General features: G+C 41.2%; 1 protein-coding gene across 1 annotated transcript in view; it reads right to left on the bottom strand.

Moving 5' to 3' along the window:
• The window catches only part of CFAP299 (cilia and flagella associated protein 299), a 244,017-nt gene that overhangs the window by 147,041 nt on the left and 69,618 nt on the right, over positions 1-27,358 (bottom strand). Inside the window, exon 3 of the mRNA XM_026081628.1 lies at positions 6,692-6,782. Coding sequence (XP_025937413.1) covers positions 6,692-6,782 — 91 coding nt within the window. The remainder of the gene's footprint in view (positions 1-6,691; positions 6,783-27,358) is intronic.

Genomic DNA, 27,358 nt, shown 5'->3' with positions numbered 1-27,358 from the left:
CATTTCCATTTTATACCTCATCTGGTTTTTATACACAGAGAAGAACGTGAATACATACGAAATTCCTCCATCCACAGTTTATGCACTCATCTCTGTGACATACTTCAAAAACAAAAGAAAATCTTCAGAAACATTTCCTATATGGATTGCTAAGTTATATTCATGTTGACGTTGAGAAAGTGCTCTGAAGTGACAAATTATAGCTGCCCTAGGAAAACAGGAGGGGAGGTTTTGTTTAATTTATTTACAGTCTGCGATTGTTTCCATTTTAGGGATGCTCTTTGATGGTTCAGCAAAGCATTACTCACTTCAAGGAGTTCTCTTCCCACTGAGAATTTTATTTCTTCAAGCTCATAGGCCACGATGGAAATTTTTCATTGCATGTGCTAGCTTTTAATCCATCCTCATGTTACAAAATAGGTTAAGCTGAATTGCAATCTATGTTTGCTTTGGATCTCTATTTACATTTGTAGTACTACCTATCTGCCCACTATGATTACTATTTACTGGTTTTAAGATATTTAAGACACCTACTGAAAAGGAAATATTTTTCACTAATCTGGGTCCCATTCAGCAGAGACCTCAGCCTACGCCTGCACTAGCCAATCATGCAGCACAGCAAAAACAGGTCTGCAGGAGTGCAACGCCTAGCGCCAAAGACTATTTTGTCAAATCCTTTCTATATAGAGTAAAAGTTTTACAGATTTCCCAAGGAAAACGCATTATATCTAATCGTGCAATTTTAAAGCATTTAGCATAGCCTACAATCCACATATTGCAATTAATCTTGAATGATTTTTCCCCTTAATTCATCTACAACTTACAGAAGGTATCATTAGAAAAAATAAATGTGATATTAACTGTTCCTTCTTAGTCAGCTTCTCTAGAAGAGATTAGATAAGCATAAAGAAAACTATCATAGTGAATTCATGAGCAGCCTTACTATGCTGTATAACATTTTAAGTAACATTCTCTGCTTGTATTCATATTCTTTTTTTGTTGCTATTAATTGTTCATCCTAAGAGTGAAATACTAGAAATAAGATTACAAATAAATGAACAGCCAGTTCCCAAAAAGCTGTTTATGAGGTTCAGAGGCTCCATGGATCCAATGGCCCCACGTCCAAGTGTTGTTGTTCTCTCCATCCTTCTGTCACAGCCGTTTGCTATAGAGTGCATGGGGATGGTGGGCTTCACACACACAGCCTACACATCTGGGCCTGCTCCCTACGCAGTCTATCTGCAGTATATTTGCTTTCTCCGCACATCAGCTTCACAGCAATCCACCAGCAGAAGCAGACAGTGTGTGCTTTTATACTTAACTACACCTGTTGCCAACTGTGCACCAGCACAGAGTACACAAACAGTAGCAGAAAATCACGCCAATGATTTCGGGAGATTGGATATACCAAAAAAAGGTACTGCTTGTAATCTGCACGGTGCCTGGTGCCAAGCAGTAATCTGATTTCCCCACCCCTTTCAAATGGGGAGAAAGGCATGTTTAGCCTTGTAGTGCTAAAAGACAGAGATTACGTCTACTTCCAGGAAATTCCAGTTTTCATTTCTTTCACACTGCACTCTTTCTAGAGAAATGGAATTTGATATATATTTTATATCCCAAGGACAGAAGTGATTTGTTTGAAATTAAGTTATGATTACCTGCGTGACTCATTCAATTTCCATAGGGATTTATTAACTGGACAAACACAGGTTCAGTTAAAAGGGAAATAAACATTTGTACAATACCCTCTTTTTATGGAGAGGGAGCACTTCATACATGTTGGGAAATAGTAAAGGGAAAAAAGATCATGTCAGCACAATATTGTTGGTCATACACAACACAATCTTATATTTCACAGAGTTTGCAACGCAGGAAATGGGTATATTAGAAACTGCCTAATTCACAGGTTTTTCCGAGTCAGCTGCAGTGGTTTCTTTGAATGGCTCTGAAGGAACAAGCTGTAGCCAGTGCTTTGATACCAGCTTCAATAATACACATTTCAAAGCCAAAAAGCCCCAGCTATCTTTACTGTTTACACAGCCAACATTCACTGGGAAAATAACGACCAGGAAGCTCCGTTCTACCACGCATGAATTTCATCCGATCTCCTGGCTGCAGTCGTCACAACACCGAAGACAGCAAGGACAGTCTTATTTTTGTGTTTCCCGCTCAGTGGAACTTGGAGGGAGGGAAATCCTGAGTTTACTAACGTTCTTATTTTCCATGAAGAGATTCCACCTACTTACTTGAAGCACCTAAGCACTTTTGATGCTCACAGTGAAATTGGCAAAAACACATCTCTAACTTGTGATACAGCTAAAATCCAAAGCCATGCTTACAAGGTATCTGTCTCTTCAGACGCATCGTTGCAGTAATATTCCTCTCTGCCCTGCCAACCCAAACGTCCCCCCAAGGAGGTCAGTCTCAAGGTAATCCCACGATAACTGAGACTTGCTCTGAGATTAAAAAAAAAAAAAAAAATAGTTCCCGAGTATTGCATAATTTCGTAATGCTTTTTTAAAAACAAATTATGACATACACTGGGCCCTTTATCCCCTTGAATCAACCTGAAATATTTAATACATACCAGGGTATAGGTGAGGGCTAGATAGGGTAAACATGCACCTGYGTAAAGAAGTGGAGATCTGCCTGCCTGCAGAACATGCCTGATGATAAGACTTACAGTGGACTTGAGGTGAATTGTTATTTATGAAAGTACTTTTGAAATCCAGCACTAGGAAACTGTTACCTTATCCTCCACCTCCCTGTTCGTTTTTCAAAACTATCTTGTACCACACGCTTCTTATTTCTCTTACCAACTTTTCTGGATCAAACGTTTGAATGGAATTGGTTAACAAACAAGTGCATGCGACAGGCTCAGCTGAGGAAAGTATCCTCCCAGATCTACTTAACATACGGATGACCTGCAAATCTGATACAACACAGCGAGAAAATAGGAACCTCAGCTGAAGAGGCCACACGAGTGACCAAGCACAGCTGAGATTTTTTCCAGGCACAGACCTTAGCAGTTTTGGAGATCACATGTCTTGGGAGCCGTTGTACCCTAGATTTTTTTGCAAATAGAATAGGCCAACTAACAAGGAGCTTGCCTTTTGCACAGAAGTGTGGCCATACCTGGAGAAGACAAACAGATCTTCTTTTCTTTGAGGGTGGAGTGGGGTTTCTAAAGTTTTGGAAATACCAGCAGAGCTCCAGCCAAGACCATACAAATTAGACTGCTGACACCACTCACTACGTGAGGAACTAGCCTCCTAGATCTGATGTTGCTGCCATTGAGACATACAGGAAAAGTGCTGCTAAGCCTAATTAAAGGGCTGAGCCTTGTAGAGAAGGCTAAAGCAAAATAATTATTACTAAAAGTTTCCTCAAGATTCTGTTTCTGAAAAGTTATTTTCAGAGTCTTTTTAACCCTTATTTCTTCAGCAGCCCCAAAATCTGGCTCTAAGGCTGGTAACCCCAGGTAAGTAAGTCTAAAGATTTCATGAAATCGTTCATTAGTTCAAATGCAAAAAGCCACTGTTGTCACCTGTCACATGGAAGTCACTTGATGACCCCCTGCTGTGTGTCTCATTTTTATTAGACCAACTTGTGTGTCTTGGGACCAAACACCATGACTTGCGCAGCCTTCATCTCAAGAGGATGAAGATGAACAGAGGAGCCCAGAAATCATTTGTTTCAGCTCCTGAGGAGAGACAGAAGGCGGGAACATCAGCATTGCTTGGCAGCAGTTCTAGCTTTGCGAACAGGCAGTCTTTCCTTCGGGGAGCCTGGTCTGTTCAGCAGCCAGTCTACATGGTCTTAGAAACCAAGCACAACCCCCAAAAAATAAACATAATTGTGTAAAGCCCTAGTAATAATACAGGTGGCATGGGCAAGATCAAAAGAAACATGCTTTCAYAAGGGAATACCTTTCCTCTGTTGGTTAATTAAGCATGCAATAATAAAAAGAAGTGTCTTTTGTGTGCATTTGTGATTGCAGGCAACAAGGTCCTGTTCTGAATCACTATTTGTAATGCATTCCCACATCGAAGGGTATTAAGAAAACATTATGGGGTCTCCTGTACACCAACAAGCTGCAGGAGAGTCAGAGTTGAGGCTGAAATTCCACACTTGATTTACCTCATTATATCTAGTTATGTACTGAATAGCTTGAAATAACATTTGCTGTTCCAAAAACTTTTGATACAAAACCAGAGGCTGTTTTGGGGGCCTAGCAATCCTATCACTACAGGAGGCCTGGGAACTGAGACCAGCTGTCTACATTTTGAGGGGACTCTCCCATCCCTCCCCTTTTCTTTTTTAGGCCTAGCCCATAGTTTATCTACCTTTTTTTTCCCTCAAGCCCCATATGTACCTCACCAAGTAGAGTGCTAAAACCTTACAAGTGCTTTCCTGAATCCAAGCTCCATTTAAGATAGCTGTAGTGACTCTGACCTCCTTGCGCCAATGGTCTCTGCAGTGTAAGTGTAATAGCCTACACAACACAGGAGCAGAAAAGGAAACCAAACTAGCCCCAGGACAGACAAACATGCCTGACAGCACCAGAAGAAAAAGCCTTTGGGGGTATAATATGGGTTTAGCAAATCAAAGGGACTGAAATATCTTTTTAAGTGTGTAAACCTGTTGTACCTTCTTCTGTCCAGGTTTCTCAGTGTTGAGCTTCCCCCAAGGAGAAGAATCTCATGGGGAAGCTTCCAGGAGTTCCCTGGCTGTGCTGGATTCAATTCCAGGTGCTCAGTGAATGCGGCTGTGCTGTCCCCCCAACATCTTCATCCTGGGAAGTCTAACACCARCTACAACTCTTTCCAGTGCCTTAGGCCCTCTATGACAGCAGAAAAGCACATTTCCTTTCCCATCTCCAGATTGACACAGCACCCTGTCAGCACAGCGAGGAGGAATGGAGGTTATCCTCCTCCTGGGCTATGCTCTGGRCTTCTCAGAAGCGACCAGCAGGGAGGTCCCAGCCACCCCAATGTGCTGGGCTCAGCCCCGCTCCCTTTACACAAGGCCAGCCAACTCTGTTAGTACAAACCGAGTCTTGTCTGGAATGGGCTCTGTTCAACTCAGTAGTGTCCCCCTCTGTAAAACTAAGAAATTACAGTTTCTTTGTAGCGGGCTCTGAGAACTACGCCAGAAAGTGAAATACAAGAGGCTATATATAAGAGGCGCTATAATTAAAAATTGCACCTTTGTAAAAGTTATGGTAAATACCTGCAGCAAGTCACAGGTTGTTTCCATTTTCTAGCCTAAATCATCATGTCTTTTTTGGTATCTTCCATCCTGTCTTGTTTCTGCCATACATTTAACCTTTTGCGTCATCTTTCTCCTGTAGAAAACCCTAAGTATCCCAAGAAGCACAGTTCCCATGATATTTGTCAGCCAGCTGAAACCACAAGGTGTCTGAAGCTTCATGAGAAATCTTGCTCACATACGTTTTGGAATCAGATTTCAAGCAGCATTTCCTCTGCAAATTCTGGAGGTTAATTAGCTGGCCATAAAAGAACAAATATTGATCCTAGAATTATACGGGGGAGGGAGAGGAATTACCGTTTCACTTCAGATATGAGAGATGAAGGAGAGCAAAAATCATTAGATCATTAGTTTATGCCTGATCAACTTTCTAAGCAAACAGAACAAGAGAATATTATCACAATCACTTTGGACTTCCAGATGCTTATTGCTTTTGCAATTTTTTTTTTTTTTTTGGATGACAGAGATTCAAACACAGACAGAAATCCAGACTCCTGCTATCCCATAAAGGAGGCAAGAAACAACACTGCTTTACTCTATACACAGCAGCAAGACCACCACGACCACTTCTGACTCCTTTTCAATCATGTTATGAAGTTTAAATGGAAACAAATCGAACTGAATGCATGGAATTCAAAACTCCTTCCTTGTGTAGCATGCAGGCACAAACTCTTTCCTGTGCGAGACCAAAGCTATTAGTAAGACTAGGATATAGGTCCATCTTCCTTTTGGATGTACGGATACTGATCTAGGTGACGTTTACAAGTGGTATTGTCAACTTCAGCAATGCCACCCCCAGAGCGCACCTACATAACTGTGCGGAAACGAAGGACAAAGCAGGAAAAGATTCCCAAGTAGCCTCTGCCAACACTAACATGGGAAAATAAGACGCCCGTTAGCACAGTACATGGACAACTTTGTTAGCTCTATATGAGCCAGCTGAGTCAGGAGGCATGCAGCCATGTTCATACACCTTTCCTGTATTAGAATCAACATCTCAAGCACCTTACACGAGACTCAGCAGTGCAATTCCTATACCATCAATGTTCATGTGTTTCAAAAAGATTCTCTTAATAAGCAAGTTACCTCTTCCTCTATTTAAAGTCCACATGGGAATGAATTTTGGAAGACAGAAACCCACAAGTTCTTATGAAACCAAAATGTACTTCACTAGATGTTCTTCTCTCGCATCCTTCACTCTGTCACTTACCTGCTTGTGAATTTTTACACGAAGCTTTTTCATTTATTTTGCTTTTAAATAAATTAACATCAATAAGTCTCTAGGTTTCAAGGAATCTCTCCTAAATAAATCGTTTAAAAATGTTCCACACACAACCTTCACGTAAAATACCTCATTTTCCAATTTGGATAAGATTCATTTTTAAGCTATTAAGACAACTATAATCTCACAGGTACTCACAGACATTCTTCCAGTACAATTGGCTTCCTCTCTTTCTGCCAGCGCCCGCAAGAAGTTATCTTTCAGTTCTTTTCCTGCACTTGCTAGTGACCTGGAAAACAATGGTACACAGTTATTACTGTTATCAATTATTATTGTAGACTTAGGGTTCACTGTCCTGTTGCGTTAAGTGTTCCATAAATATAAGGAGATAGTCTTTATCCTAATGTGGTTAATTCATCTATTGCCCATTCTGATTTTATATTCTTGCTGCAGTAACAATGCATTTCACACACTTAAAACATTCCCCAAAAGTAAACGCTATTCCAGATGTACTATATACAGTAGTTTATCAAAAGCTGACTTTCACTTACATATATTTTCAATTATATGTCAAGAATAATCAAAGTACTTACTTTATAACTACAGAATTATGGCCAAAGTCATGTTTACAAAAGAATACCAAACTTTGACAGAGGACAAATATAAACTTAAGCCAGCAAATATAAACAGCAACTTATCAAATGAACTACTACATATTTAGACTGTTGGGTGTGGTAGGGTCAGTATACTTTCGGTATCTTTAAGTACAAAAGATGACAAGACAACCCAAATTTCCTCCACGAAAACTAGAAACAAGTATTGCAAAAAAGGATACCAAACTCTAAAAATTAATCCTTAACCTCTGAACATGGTACCTAAAACTCAATCAATAATTAAAAATAGAAAACAGGCATCAGACGGACAAAAGCACCGACTCTGACAGAGCTCACCAAAAGTGTGATCCTTTAAAATGGTTCCTACAAGTTTCTTGGGCCTAACCCAAAGCCCTTCTGTAGCCACAGGAGTCATTCCACGCCCCACCAGGTGCTCTGCACATACAAGAAGGAAGCTGATGCTTCTGAGATCCTGCGCTAGTGTGGCTTCGGGGAGACTTTTTCTCCTTTCACTGCTTAAAGCAGCGAATGCTTGTTGGAATGCACTCTCTTAGGCAATCAAAGGCAAAATAGCACCTCTTGATTCAGCACAGATCTAGCAGAAAAGGGAAGTATTATAACCTCCCCGCCTCCACCTTGATATGAGTATTTCAATAAAAAGGAGCAGCATCTGTCAACCTAAGTAGATAAAGTACAATATCAAGAAAGAACTTTGCATCAAATATATACTGTATGAAGTCTCAAATAAAAGAATGCCATGAAACCTGAAAAACTCCCCCGGTAAATTTTAAAGTGTAGAAGTCTTTGGTAACCTCCTTAAGCCGTATGAGTGAAAAGCTTGCATCTAAGCTTCAGAAGTCTGATGTAAAGCAGTCAGGTCAATCTCTGGCTACTTCACCAGCTGTTATCCAGAAATACATTAATCAGAAGCTGTTTCAGAAGTGCATCTGCTGCACTGTATAAATAAAAAACAAAAGACTGACATATGGATTAAAACGCCTCAATTAATTAGATACAAAGGAAGAATAAGAAATGGAGTATCAAATTTTCCTCTTCCTGTCCAGCTAAGAATTCTAGATTACCAGACTCTCTCTGGCAGATTTTAATATTACATCAATAGTAATGCTAAATCTGGGTTTAGCAACTGTTCCATTTGACTTAGCTTGAAGTTTGTGACTCCTATTTCAAACCCAAAGAAGGATTTGGTGCTTGAAATACTGTGTGTTTTTATCCACTTGTATCTGATGGTCCAGTAAGAGATATCACCTTTCCTTAAAAAGCTTGCCTTACTCTCATCCTTCGATCACCAATGCAATTCTACCAACATCTTGTATTTGAAATACCCGAACCACTTTTACAGCACTAAAATATATAAAGCTTTTTTTTTTTTTAATAAAAGTATCCAAGAACATCACTACTTCATTAAGAACACACTGATCCATGCCTCAAATCAAGCTGCAGTATTTCAGAAAAACATGAAGATGTCACTGGCTACCTTCCTCCATGTTAAGAATTGGGGAGCATTAAAAAGTAAAGGTGAAATATCACAGGTACATCAGAGGTGTAAGGTAAGTAGCTTTTTGTAATCCTTGAGAGAATTCCCACGGGACATTATCATGCCTTATTTGTTAACTCATCATGTTGATTACCTGGGATCTATCTCAGTAAGGCTAACCTCTGAAAGACATAAGATATGAATAGAAATCATCTTACATACATGTATTTTCTATACTAGCCTCAATTTGACAAAGTCTCCACTTGCTCTGTGCAATCTACAAAGGGCGGGGGGGAGATGTTGTCTGAATTTCACTAAAATAAACTTAATCTTACTATGTCCCATGAGGAAAAAAAAACAAACAATATTACAACTGAATAAACATAAGAAATGCAAAGATCATGGCTGATCTCATAGTGTCACAGCACCAAGATCATTCGGAGTGGAGCTTGGTATTAACTGGCTGCTTTTAGTAGTAAAGAGGGGTAGGAAAGATGGCCAAAAAATTAAAAAAAAAAAAAAAAGAGTTATTCTTATTATCTGCCGCATCTAAGAAATACATCAAACATTCGTTCATTTGGAGTAACTCTAGAGCCACGTTTCTAGAAATTAGTCCACGTCATTTGACACTCCTCACAAAGTCAGAATGGCCTAGAAGTATATAGCAATGTCCATGGACCACAGAGTGCAGAAACACCCCATCAGATACGTCCTCTGTACCATGCTCTCACCCTCACTGAAATCCCCCATCTTTCAATATACACGCCTGAATTCTCCAACTCCAGATTGCTGGAGTATCCTCCAGTATCTAAGCAACCATTAATCTTTCCTGAGGTAGAAATCAACAGCTACTTGGTAGACTTTCCACTTTTATTAACTGGCAGTGATTCACCTCTTTATTTCCTGCATGTATTTGTTTTTTGGACTCTTACTCTTTCTCACTTCTTTGCCCCTCAGTATGTGCATCCTCCACCTCGCTATCCCAGCTCCAACCTGTTCCAGCCCTCAGTTCCATCTCTCTTCTAGGGGCTTGTCCACACAAGAAAATCGCACCCGTTTACCTTAAGGGAGGTTTTAAACTAACATATTTAAAGCAGTACAAAAGGTTATAAGAATATTCTTAAGACTCAAATGAGGCTCATTTCAGTGTCAAACATGAATCAATTAGGAATTGATTTGACTTAAATAAACTGTCCACAAGGAACTGTGGGCTTCTGCAGATACAAGTTTGCACTGAATTAGTTTAAAAAGCAGTTTGATTTCACTTAAATAAACTGTACATAAAGAATTGCAAGCTTCTGTTAAGCTTGCACTGAATTGGTTTAAAAAACAGATTAAGTCCCAATTATACAAGGTTCTCGTGTGAATAAAGCCTTTTATTCACTTAGAACGTACAGCATTTATAGGAACATGATACGAGCATTTGTAACTAGCCATTCCTTGAGACGCAGCAGCTCACGCATTCTTCGTGCTCTAGTTTACCGTCACAGCACAAGATTGAGAAGAAAAGATCAAGGCATTCCACTCCGGCAAAGTTCCCCCATGCATAAACAGGCTGAAATTTCGGGGTGTGACGAGCTTGGAATTCATAAAGGCTACGTAAATGTTTGCTCCATCTTCCTGCCAGACACAGTGAGGGAGTTCTCCRAGCAGGGAGGAGCGGTAAGGAATTCTCTAGCACCCACTGAACACGGATCCTATCTAACGAGGGTTATTTAACTTGCACTGACCTGAAAAGTGCTGTTTAAATAAACACCGAAAAAGTCAGTCACTCAAAACTCTGTATCAAGCTCTTCACGAACTAGAGGACTGCAAATTATATACCAGCATACAAGCTTTTGCTTTTTCAYACAAACTTGCAGCACTTGAAAAGGAGAGCAGAGAACGTTTAATTATTAGAACGAAGCTATGTGTCTCTGCAGCATCACTTGCGACTGTGACATTAAATAAATTTAGCATGCACCGACTGCAACTACTGCTACCATTCAGTTCATGCCTCAGTATACTTGAAGAAGGGTGTTTCCGAGTGAAGCCCCTTTTTACAAGGTAGCATTATCTTTGTCATAATTATTACAAGAGTTGACTCAGACACGTATACTAGTTGTTTTTACCAAGGTTTTGACTGAATAGMAACATCCAGTTTCGTACTGTACTTAACAAGCATTTGCTTGTGTCCAGATGTTGTGCTCTGTTATAGTGAAGGACAAAGTAAAGTCTGTTGAGACTGTAATACTCCCCGCTGACTTCAGCCAGCCAAAGCTCATGGCAGTCAACACAAAGGTTCACTAATTCCAGATCAAGGACCAAGCTCACCATAGGTCTCCATAGGACTTCTCACCCCATCTGGTTCAACCCTGAAGTGATGCCACAATCCTGCCACTGGGATTCTCTCTCTGTCTTCTACCTTTATGTGGCACCTGTGAACAAATGCTAGCTGCAGTCACCTGAGCACAGCTCTTAGCTGCACATTTCTGATGACATTTTTAGTTATTAACTGCATCATGCGGCTAGAGGCCCACACCAGCAGTAGGATATTACTGTGCTAGGTGCTGTATAAAATTCCTGTCCTGGTGAGCTTAGAAACCAATCAGCTGGACACACTGAAGACTAGTGGAAAAAGTGAAATATAGGCAAAAGTTCTTATTCTCATTTTTCAAATGGGAATCTGAGACACACAGAGATTAACAACATATCCAAAGATAACATAGAATGTCTCCCCCAACATGTTATTACTGTTAGTAATCAGATGGCAAATGCTCTGTAACTAGCTCTTGTGTTCAATATAATTTCTATATTAACTTCTCTCCTCCTAAGGATATGTGTCATCTGTACATAAAGAAGAGAAAGCATTAAGAACGACTCATACTCCTCTCTACAAAGTCCTTCAATGGAGCTACTGCTGAAAATAAATACTACAGTTCAGCAAAAATAAAAAGCAGCTCCTAGTGATGTTAACAGCACTAACTGTTGGCTGCTGTTTCTAATTCCATACAGTTCTTATTTTATGATGCTCACAGTCTCTCTTATGAAACCATGGGTTTCCATGCTATCTTGTTCCGTCCAAGCTGCTCTCTTCCTTCTGAAGAGCTGCCAGTATCTTCCACCACCCCATACACCTTCTCAGGTTTCCAGTTCAGATGCCTTTTGCTTGAACCTCTCTAGCTGTGTGCTTCTGCAGCTTCACTGCTACATGTTAATGCAGCAAAAAGAACGAAGGCTCTTACTGAACTTGGGTTAGGGCGCCTTGATTCTTATTTTGATAAGCTAAGCTGCTTTTTTCATTTTATTATGGTTCCCTAGGGTTTCATTTACTTTATTTTTTTACATCGTCTACCATGTGGCCTTTTTTTCCTCAGAGCACCGGAGTCACAGCTGGAAACAGAACAATGTAGTTGAACTTTCCAAGAGGCCTGTTGACCCGAAGAATGCTTTTTATCAAAGTGAGATAATGGGAAGAACATCTAACAGTCCCACTGTTGTTCTTTCAAAAGTAAACTCTCTGTTCCAGTTCAGCAGAACCTGACTGGAATGCACATTCTCGCCTAACGTCTGCAAAGCAGCTGTGTTTCGTAAACACCTGCCCCAGGATTAGTTGGGAGACAGGCCTAAGGACTCAGCCCCAAAGTTTCTCCCTCATCTTGAAACACATGGKTTTTTTTATTCTAAAATGTCTGAAGTATAAGCCTCCCAGTGCCATGCACTTGCAGCTCTGTGTCTTGAGGCAGGATTACAACTTGAACACCATTCCAAGACATCAAGTAAAGAAAACAATTATATGTCTGAAGTGCACGCCCTTTAAAAAGGAGTGAGAGACTACAGTGCAAGATTACACCTTAGAGACCAGTGTGTAAGGCTGGGACTGGACAGATCTGAGGTCACAGTCTTGCTCCATCACAAATACATGGCATGAGCTTGGCAAGTCACTTAGACTTCTGGTGCCTTAGTTTCCAGTCTGAAAGGCTGGAGTGATGGCACTTCTCCAGCTCAACACAGCCAAACCCAATAAGGCCGTGTGTGGCACAGCTAGAGGCACAGCGCTTAGAAAAGCTTGGGAAGCATTCAGACATTGAGGAAACAGGGACAGAGATTCACTCATTAATGTTCAGTCATAAGAATTAGAAGCTTGACTTAAATGACTCAATTCATTTCTCATGAGTCAGTCTCCTCTGCAAGGATATGAGAAACTGCACCACGGTAAAATGTGATGTCCACAAACCTTTAGCTGTGGTTCTACAGACTGCCTTATGGGGATATCAGGTTGGTTCTTGAGACCTATTACTTCATGTTCTCACTCTTTCCTCAGTTTCTGAGGGACCTAATGCTGCATATGTGCTTGCCCCCTTCAGCTGACTCACGTGAAACAGGAGGTGAGGTGCAGAAGACTCATGCAAGAGCAGCCAACATCCAAAATCCCAGTAAAGGTTAGAGGAGTAAAAAAGCATTCGCTAGCTGCCAAGAGTGGCAGGGGGGTAAGACAACACAAGAAGGGAGGCAGTATAATTGGTGTTGCAAAGACAAAGAACATGTACGTACGATTGATTTCTGTTGCATTGGTCATTTTCATGAAATAATACAMCAAATTACTTCAAACGGTAATGATGCTAGATAGCGTAAACCACAATCCTTTAATCACCACAATTATCTAAATTAATTTTACATTTATGTCAATTTTAAAAAGGAAGAGTGGAAGAGAAAATTAAAAAATAAATAAATCACAGATGTATAAATAGGTGGCCAAATCTGACCCTCAGGGGTCCACGCCTCGATTCTCCAGCAGTACTTCCACTGTATTGCCAAATGATAAGGTAAAAACAGGCACCTAAAACTTCAACCGACATCACAAGCAGGGTTTGGACTACTACGCACAAAGATGTCTCTATCTCAAACTAAAAGTAATTCATTTCCAAATAAACRCCATATGCGGTTGCTTAAATAGGAAGTATAGATTCTAAAACCCCCTTTTTGGGTCAGCTTTGCCAAATACAGGTCTGCTGATCATACTGTCCAACTGGACATGACGTCTTAACTTGCAATACCCTGGTGCTGTTATAAGCAACAGTGAAAGGTAAAAGCATCAAGTCGTCTTTCTCACATTTGAAAAAGACTACAATACAAGGAAAAGATAATTATTTCACTTGTTTTAAATTCAAAACAGCTGCAACAAAAGGCAGCAGCACTTGTATAACAAGCCTCAGCCCTTCAGTCTGCAATTTTATTGCGTGAGGTGCATGGCATCACAGCAGTGCAGGAACTAAGCAGGGATGCAGGTCTAAGAGTGAAATACAAGTTTTCTTAAAATCTGTTGCAATATCTCCATTCAGCACTTCATTTACTGTAACAGTGTAAAATCTTTAAAACAATCACAAAACCACTCAATTACAGTAAGAGCAGGCTCAGAGTGTCAGGGCAGAGACCTCAAGAGAAGGCAATCTATACATGGGTAGAACTAGGTCCAGTTTCACCAGGCCCTTCTAATGCTTTCTGACATTTCTAAAGCTCGAACACATTCCTGTAAAAGCCCTCTGCAAAACCTCTGCTCAGCTTCCTAACCACAAGATCCTGACTAAGGTATACAGTTCAGGGCACGCAGACGTTGAGAGTGGCAAAGCGTGTACTATTTTCTTTTTTGTGCAACTTCATTTTTCAAATACTTTTACTGAGTGTGCCTGTGTTAAAAAAGAACCATCCTTGACAACAAGGAATTGGATTAGGAAGTTATATAAGAAGAGACACTTAAATTTTCAAACATTTTGACATTTTTGGCATGTATCCATTTGTAAAATGTGCTGTATAATTTTTGATTGCTACTTACATAATCAAACAAAGGAAATACCTTTGGAAGGACCTTAATACCATATATTTTATTGTTCAATCAAATGAGCAAATAATTGCAAAAACTATACTTACCACATGGTATTTGAAACTCCATGGAGTAAACGGTATTTTAAAAAACATTTGGGTTGCTTATGCACTCCTCTGAAACAGTTTCCATAGCTATCATAGGTTTGGCTTGTGCTGAGAAGCCCACACCTGACAAAACACTGGCACCAATATTTCAAACAGAGCTACCAGCAACACAGTCCTGTCACTTATCCAACATTCACTAACTTCCAAAAAAAAAAAAAAAAAAATTTCTTTTTCCTTTATCAGCTCCGGGCTAAGGTCGTAGACTACATTGCTGCCAATTTAAAACAAGTAAAGGGGGAAACCGGAGAGATTTTCCTAGCACAGCTATCACAGCTCACCATCTCTCAAGAGATAACTGTGTCCTGTACGTTACGTCTTTTGGATCAAAGAACTGGACTTGCAGTCCTTGCTCAAGCAAAAACGCCCCTGACTTTAGGAAGGGGATTTATGATGAAAAGAGGAATTGAATGGGTTTTTTTTCCCCCACAAAGAATAAACTTGTATTTTCATTAATACCAACTGTTAAGCTTCAGATCTATTTTCTTCAAGAGAAAACATGTTATTTTCTAAGATTTGTTATGAATCATGAATGAACAGCACAGAGTACAGGGCATCGTGACAGTTGCAGAGCCTTATGTGGGTACGCCACGCTCTAGCTGCAGGTGATGCACTCCGAGTCCCTTGGTGCTGTAAATCTACTTTTGGGACATCTACAGTGTAGATGTGTTTTCAAGATGAAATTCAAAAGAGCCAGTCCTAGACTCCCTGAAGGTTTAAACTTCAACCTATAACTTCTATATTCTTAAAATATATATATATATATTTCAAAGAAAATTACTGATTCAGTCCTTCAGAGCAGTATTTTTTTTCTTGTAGGGGGGCACACCGATCACATGGGGTGCAACTTATGAGCAGGAGAAGTATTCCAGTTTGGCTGCGGGATACCTTTGTCCTCATTCAGAACTGGACTGGATGGAGGCCAAGCCAGTCTCCTCACATAGGTCAGAGCAGCTGTGAGACCTTGATTCAGATTTCAGCAGCTGCAAGGCACCTCCAAAGAGCCATCTGGACAGAGATGACTATCTATTCTSGGAGCATCCCACGAGCACTTAGGTCCATACTGCTGCCAGTTTGTATTGTCAGGAAGGTATCAAAAAGCTATGAAAGAAACAGATCCCTCTTCTTCACCATCAAGGAGAAAAACTGGAATGTAGAAGACTTCAKTGTCACACCTGAATCATGACTGTTGAGGAATGAAACTGGATTTTTTTGCCCAACACACAGTTGTCTCCATGACTGTTAGTTTCTCCAAAACCCATGCCAAATGGTTAGGCTTAGAAGGTAGTATATGAAACAACTCCCAGTCGTAAAACTGGGAGATAAAATTCCCTTTAACTTTGTTGTGAGAATGACAAGACTGTAGGGGATTACAAGAGACACAACAAAAGAAATCTGGCTGTAACTTAATTACAYGTCTCTTCTTGTTACTACTGAGAAGCTGACCTTAAAATATATAATTTAGGTGTAATGCAGAAACAAAGAATAATATTTTGTAATAAACAAAATGGGAATCGCACGTGGAATCTTACAGAATGACTTGGTCAATCAGGAAAGTGCTACTCATAGATAAGAAAAAACGATCTGTTCCTCCAAATAAGACCAAAATTTCCATAGCATTGCAGGGTTATAGAACCTTCCAAAAGCACCGATGTCCAAAGCTGACTCTGCAGAGGCTCCTGCACTGTACAGATGCTGCAGCTACTGCTACTAGTGGAAGCAGCAGTGCTTAAGGCTCAAAGGACAGTCTTCCACTCATAAAAGCAATCAGGAAAAGAACTTGTTCAAGAATGTACAGAGGTAATGATATTCCTATGAGACAAATGTGTCTCTCTGGTTTTAATTTTTCATAAATAAGAAGAAATAAGAAGAAAGAGGTTGTTCATATATGCCATTAAGTCACCAACACAAGCCACCAGAAAAAGGACTCTTCTTAAGGTATAAACGATAGTTGTTGGTGGTATTGGTTTTCTTTATTTGTTTTTGTTTGTTTTTTTAAAGAGCCAGGAAGGTGACTGCAAAGATGCTGCAACCTACAGTTCAGTTTCCAGGTTGAAGAAGGCTCTTTGCTGGATATCGATTTATAATTTGGATTATGAAAGATAAAAGTGGCTGATGATTTTCTGGCAGAAGTCTCACACCTAAGCTTCAAGCCCAATCTGCAGAGAAGTACTGGTCATGTGTCTGTAAAAATGCTTACCACGCTTTCTGTTTTGAGAACCACCCTAGCACCAAGTCAGCCCTGAGGGTACACAGATGAGCTGGGCAATGGCTGCAGGTAGCAGCTGGCAATCCCTGAGGCACACTGACCTGCTGTTTTTACACCTTACTGTTTGCTTCTGCTCTATCCACATTCATCTACCACTCCCAGGCCTGTTGTGTTTGAACTTTCCTGTAATACACTACAGTGATGACCGGTGAGTAGAGAAGTATTGCAGCAAGCTTATGGAGACCTAACCTCAAGTGATTCCCCTGAGCCATGAGAATTTCTCACAAGCCAGGTAAGTTAGCTTTGGTGCTGTTTGGAGTGGCCAAACTAACGCAAAATTGCCTGAATGACAGGGATGACCTGTCCAAACCACCAGTGACCATTGAGAAGGTCTTCTAAAGACATGAGACTGAGCTAATCACCTGCACAATTGCTACTTCTGTGCCTGTGGTTTTCAAGTCACATGAAGAATTGAGGATTTCCTGCTCAAGAAAAATGTGTCTCGAGGTGGTTGTGGGATGTCTGATCTCACCAAGAAACACCATTCACAAGTGGTTAGGGCAAGGGAACAGAGTCAGAACTAAGCCACTCAGGCATCAAATGTACAAAACCAGCAGGAACACTTGACCAGGCTAAGACATGCATTTACAGTATTTACATTCTCCAGTCACACAGAAACTTTAATTCAGTACTAAGAAAATAAAGCACCTCTAAACGTTAAGCATTTTTATTGTGCGTGACTACAGTTTTGGCAACCCAACAGAACTTGGAATTGGGATATTACTAGTAATGGAGAAACTTATCCATGAAAATAAAGATACTTATCAAGATTTGGACAGCATTCACCGGACAGGCCAAAGTGGAATAACAAGAAACCCCAATGCACTTGCAGCCTTTCTCCTACAAAGCCAAATGATTTAACTATCTTTAACATTAGGTCAAATCTTTGCCCCAAACTTGCAGTCCTTAGACAAAACTCTAACAAACAACCTCCAACTCTTAAATAACATTTTTTTCCTTCTTTACATCACAACCCAACTCTTCATTTGTAATTGAGGAAAGTGAAACACTAAGAGCTACTGCCACTTAGTAGGAGTCATACAGCACCGACGTGACAGCCACTGAATTCCCTCAGCCTCCCGTTCTCCTTGTTTGACTGCAGTACCTTCCAAACAGAAAGGGAGCTCCTAGGACACTTGCAGGCATAGGACAAATACTTGCTTAAGTGCACAGATTGATCACAATCATAGCAGTTAAGACTCGTTAGCAATTCACCAAGAAGAGACGGCTTTTAAAACTGATTTCATATCTTAACATTTTACTAATAGGTGCAATAGTGTGTTGATAAAAGTCAGAAAAACTCTGTTTCCAATACAACCAGAATTTGCTGCAACAACAAAATGAAAGATCACTTTCTGAGCAGGCAACAAGAGACAAATAATCTTTAAAGAAATTGGTTGCACTCTGCAGCTGGTCCAACGCTCTGTCCCACTTTTGCTGCTGTCTACTCTCACATCGCAATTACACAAGTGTTAGGAGCAACTCTAACCTGATTTACACTCACTCACTGGCACCCATCTCCATGTCTCCTGTAGTTAACTGAGACCAGAAGTATCACTCCTTGCTTTTTCCATAGAGTAAATAAATTTTGCCTCCTCTAAGTAAAGGTTCCTGTTAACTGCCTTGAAATGCCCCCCAGTCAGTTAATACAACACCGGACTGAGTACTCTGCTGCTCCCCTTCYTCCTTTTCCCTGTCCCCTACAAGGATAGCTGCTTTAGACAGAGAGATGTAAATGGTGAGGGGAACATCAGAGGGAGGAGAAAGGCTTAGAGAGACACAAACAAGGGCCAGAGCCTGCTCCCAGTTTCCTCAAAATAACCAACAAAACCACAGGCTTCTGATGGAAATACCGCTGAAGCAACAGATGACTGACACAAACACTTGGCAAAAGAACATTAAAATGGAACTGGGAAAAACAGCGCACACCTGTTTGCTCCACCTCACAAATGCTCTGGTTTTGATGTCTCATTTTTCTGAGGGGGAAAAAAAAACCCTTCTAAAGCAGAAAGATTTAAGGCAACATGCTTAAATGAGGTTCTCTTATCTTTTTTTGTGCTTGGCTGGCTGACCATTGCCCGCTTCAATTACTTGGCTGCTATTATGCAAATGAGAAGGAAGCCAGAAGTCATGCACCTGTGTTTGCCTGTGTATTCAATATTCCTACTGAGTTCTTCAGCCCTATTATGTGGCAGACAGGCATGTGGGATTGCTCAACTCAGGTTACAGGAGGGCAGGTGAAGGGCTTCTCAAGCTCTAACAACAGTTAGAAAGAATTCAGGACAACACAGTGGTTAGACTTGGTCTTACAGCCGAGAAAAACATTGAATGGGACTGAAAACATTGTTTAATACAGCTGCTTATCCGCACCCACATACTTTATACACGACAAAAGAGTAAGCTCGGCCCCGACCTTGCATGCCTACCTTCAAACATGGTGAGCAAGTCCTTCAGACTCAGATGTTAAACTAAGCTTGCGTGCAGTGTTTCGCAGTGCTGAGGCTTTATACATTTTCTAGTATAGTTTACAGTGACAAGAGGAACTTTTTTCTTGTTTTTCCAGGAGATCTGCCTCCCTGTCAAAGTTATCACAACAGACTATGGCCACATCTTAGCTGTTCTGTTTTACTGTTACTTAACAGCAGCTTTCACCCCATCAGAACCTCTTTTCAACGGGTTCTCAGTAAACACTGATTTTGCCCTATGCATGCCGTTTATTCTGTATAGAGCTGAATGTCTGCAGTAAGACAGCACAGGAATAACTTCCCAACTTTGCAGAAACAGTGAGCAGCACACACCATTAGCAATATTTGAATGTGTAACTTCCAAGACATTTTGAAACAATGATTAACAGTTGCACCTCTACAGATTAACCTTGCAAGTTCCCATCTTAAACCAAAAAAACATAGAGCTGGAGTTCCAGAGGAGTATCAGCCTGACCCTCCAACTTGATGACAGTGAAAATACTGCGAGACACAGCATTAAGAGTAGCCGTGCCAAGACACCAATGGAAAAGCATTTTGGAAAGGCAGAAGCCAGAAACCACTCAGATAATGTAACATGTGTTACCAAGCAACACTTAACTGAGGGATTATAATGTTGATCACTGAAGACTCACTACCGCGCTAAACTGAACAGGCAGGTATAAACAAAACATCTGGTGCACCAGAGCCACATCATGTAAAAAGAGAGAATAATATAGAAACTAAACAATGAGGCTAGCAAGTATGGACAGGAGAGCAGCAGCAGCCCAGCAACCAAAGCAGATCCAGGGCACAGGTCTTCCAAGAAGCTCCTCACCCAGAAAGGAAGATCCAAAATGGCAGGTGCAAATGGCAGGCACTGATATTGGGTCAGGTCGGTACCTGCCCAGCAAGCTGACACACTGCCAGCTGCCTCACTAGGCTGCTCGCAGGGTGGGGTTTGGGGGGAAGAAGAGAGGGGACAGTTGGTCTCGTCTGAATCCCCCTGAAAACGTCGTTACAAAAGGAGGCCAGAGGCCCAACAGCAAGCACGCAGCGTCTTCGCCTTTCTGGGCACTCACGAGGTTACACAGGTCTGTTTGGCACTGACACAAGGGCAGAGTTAAGACGGAAATATTTATTATTTGCTGACATGTATTCCTTTAGCTGTTTGGTTTCCTTTGAGGCTTCTTAAATAAACATTTCATTACTCAAATTTTTTTTAACCAGTTGAGATTTGTTTCTTTGTTTTCTTGCATCTAAATTACTAATATATTGTCTCACCTTTCACCTATATAAAATTGTTTGGCTGTAAAACTAAAATTAGGAAATTTCCTCAAGTCTAATGATGGAGAAGCAGATGAAGAGGTCTCTGGAGAGAGAAAGAGACAGGCTTTAACTCAAAACTCAACAAGAGCTTTGTTAACACAAGCAAGAGATCTCCTACCAAACCCAGGCTGAGTGTCAAGCAAGGGCTGTGACAATCGCACGTGACCTTATTTACCTGCAGATTCCAGCTTCCGTTGTTCTGAACAATTTTCCTTCTTATGGGCTCTCCAATGCTTTTACCAAGATGACCTGTTTTCATAACCATTGCACAGTGGAGAGGACTGAAGCTGTTAAAGCTGGTTAACGCTACACATACTGTTGCACTGATGAGTTTATATTTTTGTTATTGATGCTATTAAGAAAAAAGCAGCCGCTAATATACGGGATAAAAAATAAACATAGTAGTGAAACACTGCTGTGTACTTGAAAAATCAAAAATCCTAAGTTTTTAAAGGAAGGTTCCTCCTCCTCCTCCTCCTCGCTTCCTAATTGCCAAGGAAAGCAAACAGTTTCTAGACTCTGGAAAGTCACTGGTTGAAGTCCAGTTCATGTCCTTGATGCACAGAAACTACCTCACCAGAACCTAGGGATTTATAAATTTGATTTAGAACGTACTAGCAGAGATGGTATGAAGTTTATTGTCTGGAGAACAGGGAGCCATCCCCTGGTCTGGTCTTTTGTTYTTTTTCATATGAAGTCTTTTTCAATGCTTTTGCCAAAAAAATACTCTACTAAACCCCAATGAAAATATATTTTAAGTGTAGGAATGGGAGGGTGGGGGGCTAATCTTTGTATGATCATGTTTATGCTACAAAAACACAAACGAAAAATTCAAATCTGTAATAGTAACGTAACTTGACTCCCTCCTTTTCCTTGGTGATTTTTTTAGAACTAATTTAACACTCAGCATGAGGAGGTAAGGGAACTGGATGAAACCAAATCCTTCTTAGACAGGTGCAACTCAGAATTTCCCAGTGACCTCTGCTCCCTACTTCCCTACTTCCTACTTGCCCCTCTTGTTTCGAGATTTGGCCTTTTTTTTATATGGACCATTGGCAGTGCTGGCAAAGCAGATGATGCTGAAGGGCAGTACCATGCCACGGGCTTGCAACAACAGCTTGCTTGCAATGCTTAGCAGAAAACCTGCACATCAGCCGCCAGAGCCCACAGGTGACCCTTTGGGCAGGACGGACGCGCAGCCCTGGCAGGGAGCGGCGGTGCTGACCAGGGTGCTGGCCCCGCTGCACCCGCAGCCCCCCAGGAGCCACCACCACGCTCAGCACCCCCAGCTGCCCTGATGGGCCCCCCCCCGCTACATCATGTCAGGCTTTGGAGCACGGGCTGGGAATGACAAGCAAAGGCCTGGTTGTGCCAATGGATGACAAGGCTTCTCTGCTGTTACATAATTCCTATCTTGACGTATGGGACAGATGCCACTGGTCACACCTGCTCTCCACAGGCCCCAGGATCAGAAGGGAAGGACTGGGGATTACTCAGAATGCTCCTTCATGAGCCAAAATTAGGTTGCCAGAGGCTAGCAGAGCTTCTCTGGTCATAAAACCACACAGGGCCACAGCCCGAGCAAGAGTCATTGAAGTGTAACCAACAGCAAGTGCCAGCAACATGGATAATGCACCCAATTTAGAGAATGCAGAGAATGTCCTATTTAACCACAGATACTCAACACCCAAAGAAAGAAATTATCATTATCGCAACCGAAGTTTGCGACAAGGTGAAATGCCACTGCCTGAGTACTGAGTTAAACTCCAACTATGGTGATGCTGGGGTAAGAAAGATGTTATCCAAAGAACTGTGTGGTTGTTTGCAAGCAATCACCTAGTTACGTGTTTGAAAAAATACCTAATGGACTGAATGATGGGCAGAATGAGAAAGATACAAGTGCTTTTCACTACAGAATACAAGTTTCATTACAGATAGYGTGGAACAAAATGATTTTTAAGGACTTACGAGCTGATGAAAAAGACAGACCTTCCTGGTCTACCCAAGGAGATGAAACCAAAGTCACAGAGGATTTGCTCAGGAGAGAAGAAAACAAGACACATGAGGGTGGTAGTCTGACTCCAGAAGAACGTCCTCCACCCGCTGTCAGATTAACACACCTGCCTACAGCCATGTATACTTCTCACTTCCAAAGGCTTTCAAACAACTGCAGCGGCATCTCCACCCCTGCACTGCACAGCACAGGCACAACACAACTCTCTGACTTGATTTTCCCATAATTGCTTCACCTACACAGAGATATATCTTAAATTGAACAGTCTTTCAGATTTTTTAGAGGGAACTCCCTCCAGAGTTGTGGATACTTGAAACGGGAGGAAGACGTTTGGATGGCCTGTGTGCATTTTCTAAGTATGGAGGATTGTGTGTCAGGATTGTTGAGTACACCTCAACAAGCATCTTATCTTCTACGTTAAGCCAACAAATTATTAAGTTTCAGTCTTCTAGTATCTGAACACTGACCTCAGTTAGTGCCATACTGAGCAACAGAAAGCTAAGGGCAACTCTAGTCTCTGGACTGAGAGTCAGGCTGCTTCTGCTACATTTACTGACCCACAATCTCTATATTCTCCCTCTCTTTATATCAAAGAATCATTCCAAAGACAGTGTTCTGGTATGATATGCCTTGGCTGTTACTGAGCCCTGAAWCCTGTCATGTTTTTATTTCATTTAGCAGAATTAAAAAATTGGCATTTCTGTGTCTGCACTAATGGACTTTTACAAGAAAAGTACTGGGCTTTGTGCAATAGTCTGTATCATTATAGGCTTTTTTATATACACGATCATTCTTAAGGTACAATCTTGCATCCTTGAAATTGCTCAGACTTTGACTACTGACTTTAAGAGATGCAGTCACCTGCCCTAAGAGTGTCATGGATTTGAGGCCTGCCAAGACCAGCAACATCTGCGCTGTGCCTAACATTGCTCGTCCTCCCACGTGACAAAGGCTCACCCAGCGATTCCCGCAYTTAATGCAATGCCTCACTGAGCCCCAACCGCATCTCACAGACAGAAATCCTTCTCCTTTAGAAACTGTCCTCCATCTCGTACATGGTTTATAAAGCTGGAACCAGCTGGTTAAACACTTTCTCCCTTATAAACATCAAGTTTTCAGCATCTTTGCAAATCAGCTAAATGTGGAAGCAGATTTTATGTATGATTTCCATTGAGTATATGGCTTTGACCTTCATATTCTGTTCTTTTGATTCAGATGTGCTATTTTAAATGTTTATATTTGTGTGTACATGACAACATTCCTGGGGGGGGGGGAATGCTTTAAGGGAGTGTTATGCTTATAGTTGCATCAGCACTCTTATAGCAGGAAGTGAGAAGACCATGCACACTGCCCAAAATAAAAGCAGTTTGGGGATCTCCTACAGCCATAACTCACCCCTCTGAGTGTCCCAGGGAGCCAGCCTCCATCACCAGGCCTAACGTGTAAGCCATGACCCTGTACTTCCATGGCTGCTGCAAGATTTCAAGCTATGATGCCTGAAGCAGTAGCAAATCTTGACAGAATTTCCTTTCAGCTATCTGCAGACTCTAATGGGGCTGTACAATAACCATTGAATCTATAAGCACAAAGAAACCAAAGCAGAGATGTTGATCTAGACTCCTGAAATAAGTTGTAGGGAAGTCACCCGTGCATCGAGCGTGCCAGGGTCTGACCAGCTCTGCTGCTCTAGGGCACCTCTCTGCATTAGCACAGAGGAACAGCAAGGCAGCTTGGAAAACAACGGGCCAACGGGCACTTTGTCTGCAGCATTCGCTAACCCACAGGCGAAGCAACACGCTGCCCCGACGGTGAACCTCATTTGCTCCAACTTTGTGCGGGGATTTATAGTTTGAAATAATGTTCTGCAGCATATGATGTATGTACTCATACTCTCTTCCCCTTCCCAAGCCGCATCCCCAAGATAATAGACAAACTTGAAAATAAATCAAATAAATTTTCCCTAGGCCACGGACTTGATTCACATTTTGCTCACKATTTTCAAAGAGTGTGCGTGTGTTTGTATAAATTGGCCTGTGTTTTTCTTGGGAGTAAAATCGTCTTGACAAAGTTGAAAGGGGAGGAAAAGTCCATTTTCAAGTGGAGTTAGCAGCTGGGATAGAATTTACCCTTGAGTAAAAAGAAGTTAAAGTTTCATTTTGATATGCTGATACATATTTAACAAAAAAAAAAAGTTCAGTGAAAATATTCATACTTAGTAGCTCACTGAAGGTATCTCCTTCTAGAAAATACAAGTTACAGAAGTAAAAATAAAAAATAACAGAAATAGTATCTTTATACGGACCTGCAAAAACTGTAGCAAGTCAAATGCAAGCAACCCCCAAATATTTTGGGGACAGAAGCAGCTATAGCATAGTTCTATCGAACCTCATTGACAGAGTCAATCATTTTTAAAGCCTTAGCAAATAAGCCATTAAAGAAAACTGAAAAAATTTTGAAAGCCAAATATTGCATGTATATAATTTTCTAAAACGCTAACTGACAAAATTATGTCCAATTTCTACAAAAGTTGCATGTATTTAAATCCAGTGGGATTTGCAGTGTGACTGCAGGATCACGACTAATTCATTATACCCTTGCTATTTTTACTCCTCTCCTTCATGAGCATCAGAATAAGCCTTTTTTTCCAATCATGTGCTGTATTATTAGTTATTTTTATTGTCAAAGATCTACGTAACCTTTTTATGGAGCTCTAAACTGGATTTATTTTGTGATCCTTTCAGAGACTTCATACCTTCCAGAAAAATGACCACAGAGACTGTCACAGTGGATTAATAAGCTCATTTTGCACATGCTCTCCAAATCTCCAACCTATTTTTTCAGCAAAGGTTAAAAATAAGTATTCTTGGAGGCTACAGTAAGGAGGCGGCACTTTTTCGGCATCCCTTTTTGACCTAATAGGAAATAAAACGAAAGCAAGAGCAGAAATCTCGCATTAAGACCTCGGCCATCAGCAGCCTACCTGCCTGAAGCAAAATACACTATTTGGCTTTGGATAATCCAGCCTTTGTTTCAGCCCCACGCAATTCAGCTATGACTCAAACCCCCAGTTACAGGAAGTCCCTCTGGGCCAGCATTGAGATGCTTCTGATAACAGCAACTGAAAAACTGGAAAGCACTGGGCACAAGATGATGTTTTCATATAAAACGTCTGCTGTGCAGCAGGCTTGTGAGCTGTGAACAAATGTTACTGATAACATTATATAAGCTGCCTTTAAAAACCTAAATAATATTGCTCTTACAAACAACAACTCTAGTTATCTTTCAGCACCCTTGGATTTAAAGCTACAAGCACACAACATCATGGCATCTATTTCCTGAAGTGACTATAGGTTAACTCCCCGCAGTTGATTCCTTTCAAGTGACACTGAGTTTCAGAAAGTGCTGAGCATTCACCATTTAAAAAAAAAGAATAAATAAATAAATAATCAAAACCCAACATGGCTCAACAACTAAAATTACCATAAATGACTTATGAAAGTTTCAGACCCAAAGCTTGTTAACCAAAACATATTTGATGCAGCGCCCAGGGCTTTTCAAGGACATGATCTACACAACCTATCTGAAATAGCCAAAAAGATAACATGCAGCTTCTACATTTTTCCAACCAGCAACAGGCACGTCAATCCAAAATAGTTCACAAAATGGGTATTTAGGATGGGTTTTATCCAGATTACTAGGTTATCTCTGGACTTAACCRCTACTCTGTGCTTCTGCCATCTTACTCCTAATCCATCAACACTACCAGAAATTTATCTCATGTACTGAAAACATTAAGATGACATAAAATCTCCTTCATGCTACACTGAAATAATTTGCTATTTGGAAATTGGTTCTCTTCCATTGTGATACAAAAGAATCTGATCTTTTATTTTTTGAATCAGAAAATTATGTGTTTGCTAAYGGCTCAGCAAGAATGTACAGCTCTAGGGACTGTCTCTGCCACCTACCATGAGAAGGGGCTCAGCGAGTCTGCTTTCCAGCATCAGTAGGCGCTTTCCATAGGCGCAAAATGAGAGACTGCTGACAGCACACAAAATGACTGGAGCCCCTCCAACCTTCTTGCCCTTTCTCCCAACAATTTTTTTCCCCCCCTCTTGGAAAGGGCTTTCAGATTCAAAATAATTTCATGTCCTCATCCCAAGCCCCTAAGGCAGGAGGAAAGTGCAAAGGCCTATTCACTGAGAGGCTTAAATACAAAAGTTGTGACCCAAGAAGACACAGAGTTGAAATAGGCTCAAATACTGTGACAAGCTAGGAAGAAGCTGCTCAAAGCATCAAGCCAAAAATGACAATATGAAGAGGTGGAAAACAGAGCGCTGAAGCACCAGCGGGAAACAGCCCCCAGGATCTCATCCAGAGTTCTCACCCGGGGGGGGGGGGGCAGGGAAGAAAAAGAAAAAAGGGCCCAGTAGTCAACTGGCACAGTCTGATACACTCCATTTCTGAACCCGTTTAGCTGCTTTCAAGACTGGGCGGCTGCCTGCAAGCTGCCTGGACTAGGTTAACTCCAGAACTGTGACTGATAAGTCTTCGCATGGCAACAAACCAAGGGCTAGTCTAACTTTTTAACAGATTCTCAGAATGGCTGAGGTTGGAAGGGACCTCTGGAGATCATCTAGTCCAACCCCCCTGCTCAAGCAGGGTCACCTACAGCACRTTGCACAGGATYGCAYCCAGGCGGSTTTTGAATATCTCCA

This window comes from Apteryx rowi, unplaced genomic scaffold (genome assembly GCF_003343035.1).
Source record: "Apteryx rowi isolate R43461 unplaced genomic scaffold, aptRow1 scaffold_557, whole genome shotgun sequence".
NCBI classification, from domain to species: domain Eukaryota; kingdom Metazoa; phylum Chordata; class Aves; order Apterygiformes; family Apterygidae; genus Apteryx; species Apteryx rowi.
This window is presented reverse-complemented; position numbering and strand designations above follow the sequence as displayed.